Source organism: Liolophura sinensis, chromosome 10 (genome assembly GCF_032854445.1).
Source record: "Liolophura sinensis isolate JHLJ2023 chromosome 10, CUHK_Ljap_v2, whole genome shotgun sequence".
NCBI lineage: Eukaryota > Metazoa > Mollusca > Polyplacophora > Chitonida > Chitonidae > Liolophura > Liolophura sinensis.
Window position 1 is genome coordinate 24,155,222 of NC_088304.1, and position 7,478 is coordinate 24,162,699.

Below are 7,478 nucleotides of genomic sequence, written 5' to 3' on the forward strand. Positions count from 1 at the left end.
TTTTTCAAAACGTTGCAAGCTGTACAGCAATGTTGTGTAGTGTATCGATCATATGAACGGTTGTTTAGAAAATAAAGCAGACACACATACAAGCATATGCAAGTGCTGTTTAGAAAAATGGTTTTTTGTTAGGAATGATTTACACCCCCACTGCATGAAGGCTGTCAGCTAGCTATAAAAATTACCAAATAACTTAATGGCTATAATTTTGTTTTTATTCTAAGGATAGCATTTCATAAATAAAAGTGTTCATGATTTATGGCTTTATTTTAAGCCAAACACTTGGTCAGTAATCGTGTATACATAATCGTGCGTTCATGTGAACAGCTTCGGTAATAATTAATTGATATGCTATTACTTTTTCGCATGTTCTCAAAAATAATTTTCGAAAAATAATAAAAAGCTGCGAAAATTTTTTTTTATATAATTTTAATAAATGTATATAAATGTAAACATCCAAGACGCCATACTACAGTTACCAGTCATCATTGTAAAGTTGCAGAAAGAAATATGCTATATATATATAAAAGCAACAAATAGTCTGTCAAGTAAAGATCATTTACTCTGTCCCAGTTAAAACAGATCCGTTCGATTAAATAACATGAGGCAGATTTCTTGATTTTTCAAAAATTTCTGACGACTGTGTTTTGCCGATGTAAACGGACACACTTACTATATCAGGTACAGTCAGGGTCAGTGTCCACTCACAGTACTATATCTACAGTTAAGGAAGTTTGTTAAGGATGTTTTTTAGTTTGATCACGATTCCATTCTGTGCACACCATATTTCCTCCATTTAAAGATAAATAGTTATTCAAATTATGTTTTTTTTCCAGTTACTAAAAGCTTTTGTTCTAGTATAAAAGCTGTTCAACAGATGAACATATTAGTCTGCTGATCTGACAAGTTTAAAGAAGACGTTATATCCGTGGAGAGCGGTGGGGAAATCTAGCGTAAGGTGAGATGAGTACGGGAAGGTGTATTTATACTGCGGTCATTTTAATTAGATTAATTGATTCAAACAAAAGCATAATGCATAAATTCTGCTCTGTTAATATATCTATTTTTTTGTTGAAGGTCATTTAAATTTCTTCAAGTTTTAACGGAACTACAGGAACTTATCTTGGCCATTTATGCCTTACCTTGTATAGCATCAGACTGTCTTACAGTGATCTCCTTTCCTTACTATTTTCATGACGGGTGGCTATCACCTATGCAATCGCTGTATGTCCTGATCAAGCTGGATTAATCTCCTGTCGTACGTGAGTAGGTCTTCCATCAACCTGCGGATAGTGCCCTTCGGATGTGCCCGGTTTCCTCTCAACACACTGCTGACCACCTTTGTATAGGTGAAATATTTTGACAATAATGAATCAGTAAATAAATATTTTTATAATTCATTACCTGTGTAGTACCTGAGGTCAAAGCGCATGGCTGTCAGTTGCTGGTTTGTTCTTTACAGCCAATCATGAAACAGTTTGCATTTGTTGTGGGCCTGCTAGCCCTGTTGGTTAGTCAGCTGGTGGCAGAATCCCTGAGTGACTTCCACGACAATAGTCTCCATGGCAACCGGGAGAAACGAAGTAAGTATTACCATGCGCGTATATATTTCACAAACAAATGGAATGCTTTGATTTGCAATATTTACCGGTGCCGTGTATGTTAGTGAGTGTAAAATGACGTTTCGAATATTCTGATTTGGATTCGAACATTGTCCAGATATACAGTGTTCACATAAAACGTACTGTTAAGTTCAGTTGTTCAGGTCATGGTATGGCTATTGCGGTGCTGCAACTTTTACAGAACTGGGGCCACGTTCACAAAGATGTCGTACTTATCCGATATCGCATAAACAGGACAATGGTACGTTAACAGTGACGTACAAAAGATCATACGACAAATGCACGATAAAAAAGAATGTCGTACACCGCTTTGTGAAAGTGGCCCCGGTCCTGGTGACCAACGTCCATCGTAACAATCGTTCCCATATGCCGTCAATGTTTAGTATTACATTCCTGTCGAGGTTTTCTCCAGATGTAACGTATAATGCATGATTTACAGGTTTAACTTGAAAAAAGGTTTCCATAATTTTTGCTACAATCACATGTAATTCTTATACCAGATAGATTTGTTTTTTTATGGAGTATATTGTTTTACACCACCGCACTCAAGAATATTTCACTTAAAGGAGGAGAGAATGAAACCGCGCAGAGCTCGGTGAAAACCGCAACCACCCGCTCATAGATCTTCCCACTTACGACTCATGCGGAAGCCAGCATGAACTGGACTTAAACTTACAGCGACGGCATTGGTGTATACCAAATAAATGTACCTCCAGTATTTACCTTTTGCTGGTGTTTAAGATCACGCTAACATAGTTTCACAAGTCGCTAGCTACCTGGCCTGGGATGAGGTAACTATGTATGAGCAAGTAATGTTGCGGTAATATGAATTGCAACACATTTAACGTAAATGGTTTACAGTTAAACAAAATTACTCAAAAGACTGTTAAACACTGTCCTGTGAAATATGAGAATTATTTCTTCTTTTTAATTTTTCTGACAAATTAAAAATAAATGATTTGTTTTCAAATAATAAAGACGCTTGTCCGAGTGACAAATACACAGAAGGTGAGCGTTCAAAAACTAAATTACCGGGATCAAATGAAAATTCCCATGTATAATTTTGGTGGCCAAAAATAACCGTCTTACATGAAGTTCATGTAAGATCGGTTCTCTCCACCAATATGCCCTGCACTCTGGCATCGATTTGCGGTTGTAGCAGTTTCTTGCAATAGGCTGATGGTTGCTCCGGGCGGTGCGCTGGGTTTCCCACATGCATAAAACGTTTGATTTTGTTGTAGATTCTCGATCGAAAAGTTAAACGCTAATAAAAAAAATCAGATAACTGAATCGCAAAACTGTTACCTGTATTTTCCAGCTTCCTCTAGGTACAACGACGGCCACTACAGGCACAAGGATGGATCTCTTAGGCACAAGAATATTATCACCAGGGAAAGGACATGTGGCTTTTACAAAAGGCAGGCCGAATATTACGCCAATAAGGAGAGGAAATACTGCCGTCCACATTATGGATAGGACAGTCTATATACCCTGTAATCCTAACATAACTTGAGCTGATACAACTACGTGGAACACATCCAGTACATTATATTCTCATTTATTTTATAACGGACGTTTTTTTGTTGTTTTGTTCGCTGTGGTGCATTATGGGATAATGTAAGCAACTTTTCAGATTTTTTGTGACACGCTTATGCATGGACGCCTAATAAAGACGTTAACTGGATATATACTTTTGATTGTCACGTTTTGTTATAATTTTACACAGAGAATTATGTATTTCACTTGCCTATCCATCTCTTTAGTAGCTAGAGACTCAAACAATGTACATTACCGCTTTGTCAGCCAGAGACATTGGTTTGCCTATAAGTGAAATAACAGTGCGGAACGGAACAGAACAGAATATGTCGTATTTCTAAGATCTTTTCGTGCTAGCGTTCTAATAGCCTCAGTGCGATCGTTGTGAGTTCAAGTCCAGTTCATGTTGGCTTCCTCTCTTGTCCGACGTCGGAAGGTTTGTCAGCAACCTGCTGATAATCGTGTGTTTCTTCTCACAATAATATTATCTGCTCACTCATACACAAAAAAATTGTTTAAGTTTTACACACGGGTATCTCCCATTGGCCAAATGTTAGCTACTGCGTTCATAAAGTATATTAACCCTATATTATCTCCGTGTTATATGAACTATGCACATACACGTGTTAAAGCTTTGGGGTTTGGTGATGCTTCAAGGCCCCAGAACACTGCCGTTAACGTGGGTTGTGGAGCGATTTTCCTCAGGAAGTCTCCATCCCTGCTTGTATTTCTTGGAGAATATGTCACGCTCTAATTGTTGTTAAAATTTTGTAGCAAGTTTCAAGGTGAAAATTTTACAAACGGAAATACATTTATTCTAAAAATTATTCTATTTGTGTTCGTGCTGAAACCAGCAGAAAGCTGGTCTGTGCCGTTTTATTATAACAAACGAGATTGATGACCGTCACTTTCTTAATATGTCCTCAATATTACATCTCCAATCTAACTTAAAATAGTGAAAAAGAATTTGTGATTAAAAAAATCTGTGTGAAAGTCGGAAAACTCATTCATCAACAGTGTATATATTTTGATATTGTGATGTGTATACATTTTTCGTTTTGGTTTAGAGACCTTTACCTGTTCTCATATGAATATCCATATGCATAAGATAGTACTGAGTAACCTTTATAGGACCTGATCTTTCTCATTTGCTACATTGATGATGTACATGATCTTCACCAACCCGTAACTGTACATGATAAAGGCTGTGGGACATATATATCTACCTTCACTAACCGACCCGGATAGCGCAGTTGGTAGAGCGTCCACTTCGGGACCGGTAGATCCAGGATCAATCCTTGATCGAGTCACACCTAAGACTTTAAAAGAGGAAGTTGTTCAGCATGAAGGGGACAGTGCAACGACTGGTTGACTCGTATCAGTATAATGGCTCGGGCGGGGCCTTCGGTAAGTCGTCTCAGTGAAGCAGCACTAAATAAAAGAGCGGTGGAAATCCGTCCTGCAACAAGGAGGCACATTACACGTAGATGCACCCTAAAGATTCCTTCGTCGTCATATGACTGAAAAATTGTTGAGAACAGGGGGATAGTTTCAGTTATGATATTGCGAAATATCGTTACTTGGACAGCACTATACCGAAGGGTTATGCAGATGGCGTGTAGCATTTCTTAGATCTCATGTGCTGTGTGACGATTTCAACCACTGTCACAACCTGTTATTGCAATTCACTCTAAGTTTCTTAAATGCTGCAATGGGTACAATTCTCTAGTATGTAAACATGGACAGAGTGTCCAGAATCTCTTCCACTCTGTTTCAAAATTGTGTCCAATTTCACTTAGCTCGGGCCACTTAGCTCGGGCCACTTAGCTAGGGGCTTGGGGTTCGGGGCCAGGAGCTTTACATTTATTCAAGATCGCCAAGTTGGGTATAATAATAGTTGCAATCAAAGCGTAACTGTGATACATGTACCTAGTTTGATTAACGACAACGTATGAACGAGCATGGTACACGAGTTACTTAAATGCACATTCCTAGAACAATCATTCTAAACTACTTCGGACTTATGAATTTATGGCCTTAATTCATTTCATTTATATTGATTGTACAGGCAGTATATAACCCAGTATATACATGGTATCTTATTCACATACATGTGGCGTATTCTATAGCAATGCTTATCATTGTATCGTCTGTCACATGGTCAAGGGGAGATAATTTTTCCGTAACTTTTCCGTGTGTAGTGATAGAAACATGAGTGCGCTAAATAATTCGCGACACATTTGCAAATCTATGATCCTGCACCATGAAGACCGAGGAATTACATTCGGGTGGGACATGGTAAAGGTCTTAAGACTTTGATTTTAGGTCACCAAAATCTTTCTCCCATTCGACTTGTACACTAGTAAACTTCTAATGAGGTTCAGAAAAACAACACCGAGGTCACTGGGGTCACGATGATGAGGCAGGAGGTCATGTCAGAAAACACAACAACAATAATTAATTATATAAATAATAATTTACACACATGCATTCTGTGTAAAGTGTGTAGAGTATGATTCTAATTAACACCTAAAACAATTTTATTGATGAATGCTGATTAAATAGTTCCACAAGAGGAGGCAAGTGATGAGGCTAGGCATAAAAAAGCCAACGTACGTCTCACAGTCTCCATAAGTCAAGCTTGGATATTCGTATCAGTGATGTAAAGCGAAAGGTAGAGAGTGACGCATGCGCTGTAAGGAGTGCGGCGAGACCATCGTTGTACGGATATAAGTCCACTTAAGAAATAAAAAATGATTTATTTATTTGTGTGTTTATTTTAGGGGGCCTCCGTGGCTCAGTCGGTTAGCGCGCTAGCGCACCGTAATGACCCAGGAACCTGTCACCAATGCGGTCGCTGTGAGTTCAAGTCAAGTCAAGGCGTAAAACAGCAATTAAATAAATAAATACATTTATTTTGTTGTGGTTTAACTCGATACTCAATGATTTTTTACTTGTATGCGCGGTTTACGGATAAAGGGACCAGGAGTATTTCGGGTAAAACAGTGAATATTATACTTCTACGGTGGTGGGAGTACACCGGTGACAAACCACAGCCATCCGCAGGTTGCTGCATGACCTTTTCACGTACGGCCGGAGAGGAAGCCAGCATGAGCTGGACTTGGACTCACAGCGAACACATTTGTGGGAGGTTCCTGGGTCATTGCGACTTGAGAAATACAATGAACATGAGTAAAGGTTCAATTGCCTTTTATTTCAAATCAATAATTGGACAACGACATCGGAAATGGAGATCCAACTAAACAGATATAAAAGGTCCTACAGGCCACTTCCAAAGATGACCCTGGGCGTCAGATTAATTAATGCTTTTTTGAAGTCACCATATCCAAATTTTCTTCCGTCAAAGCCACCTCTTTTCCCGCCAAATCCACCTCTTCCTCCATAAAAACCGAACTTTTGGTCGAATCCGTATCTTTCCCTGTAACCGCCTGGGTAAGGATAGCCGTAGTTGTAATAGTCATAACCTCCGTATGGGTAGTAGTAATGGGGGTAATACGGGTAGTTGTACACAGGGTAATAATATTGCGTCGAGTAACCCTTGTAGCCGGCAGGTTGAGGTTGGTAACCGGGTTTACCTCCATAGTTGGTACCTAAAAAAAATACAGGGAAGAGACATGGTGATGGGTTGTATTTAGCCTACTACATAAACGAAGCACTCGATTGGAATTAATTCATCTTGAATGACAAAATATGTTACGTTTAACAATAAACGATAAAAAGATGCTTGGGGTTAAAGGAAGACAGTAAACACTGTAGGTAGTCAAGAAGGGTAAGTGGGTAGCACTTACTTGAGTCCAATTCTCAGTTTGCGTATGAGGAGATATTCTGGTAGGATTGGATATGCAACGTATGCTTTAACATCGGCAAGTTTGCATGAGCCACACTTAAATTCGATATGCAAACATGGAAATGAGGATTACATGTAGACGACAACCATTATTCCTGTCATAAGTTTTCGCCACTTAATACGTTTCTTACGGAGAATATTTCAAGCCACATTACTTACTTCTTTTCTCGATGTTGTGGCCCACAGCCTCGTCTTCCGCAGATAAAGCCGCCGCCATTGATTGGCTGACAAAAAGGACCAACAATCCCGCGACGAATAATAGCTTGTTCATGATTGGTTTCTGAAAGAAAGTCAGTATTTTTAATTAAACTGCAAAACCTCACCAGTGACATAAACTCCTTCCCAGGGTTGGGATTGACAATACAACTTCTTTGGGTAATGGCTCAAGATTTTCTGAAGAATCGGCGACTTACTTTCTGAACCATGGAAAGATTGGCCAGTGAAGTGTATCA

At 39.0% G+C, this 7,478-nt stretch overlaps 1 protein-coding gene across 1 annotated transcript; it reads right to left on the bottom strand.

Moving 5' to 3' along the window:
• Window positions 1-6,437: 6,437 nt before the first annotated feature.
• LOC135477007 (prisilkin-39-like) lies at window positions 6,438-7,243 on the bottom strand. Its single transcript, XM_064757154.1, has 2 exons — window positions 7,186-7,243; window positions 6,438-6,769 (listed from the first exon to the last, which is right to left on the bottom strand). The coding sequence occupies exons 1-2, from the start codon at window positions 7,241-7,243 to the stop codon at window positions 6,438-6,440; spliced, it is 390 nt and encodes a 129-aa protein (XP_064613224.1).
• Window positions 7,244-7,478: the final 235 nt, after the last annotated feature.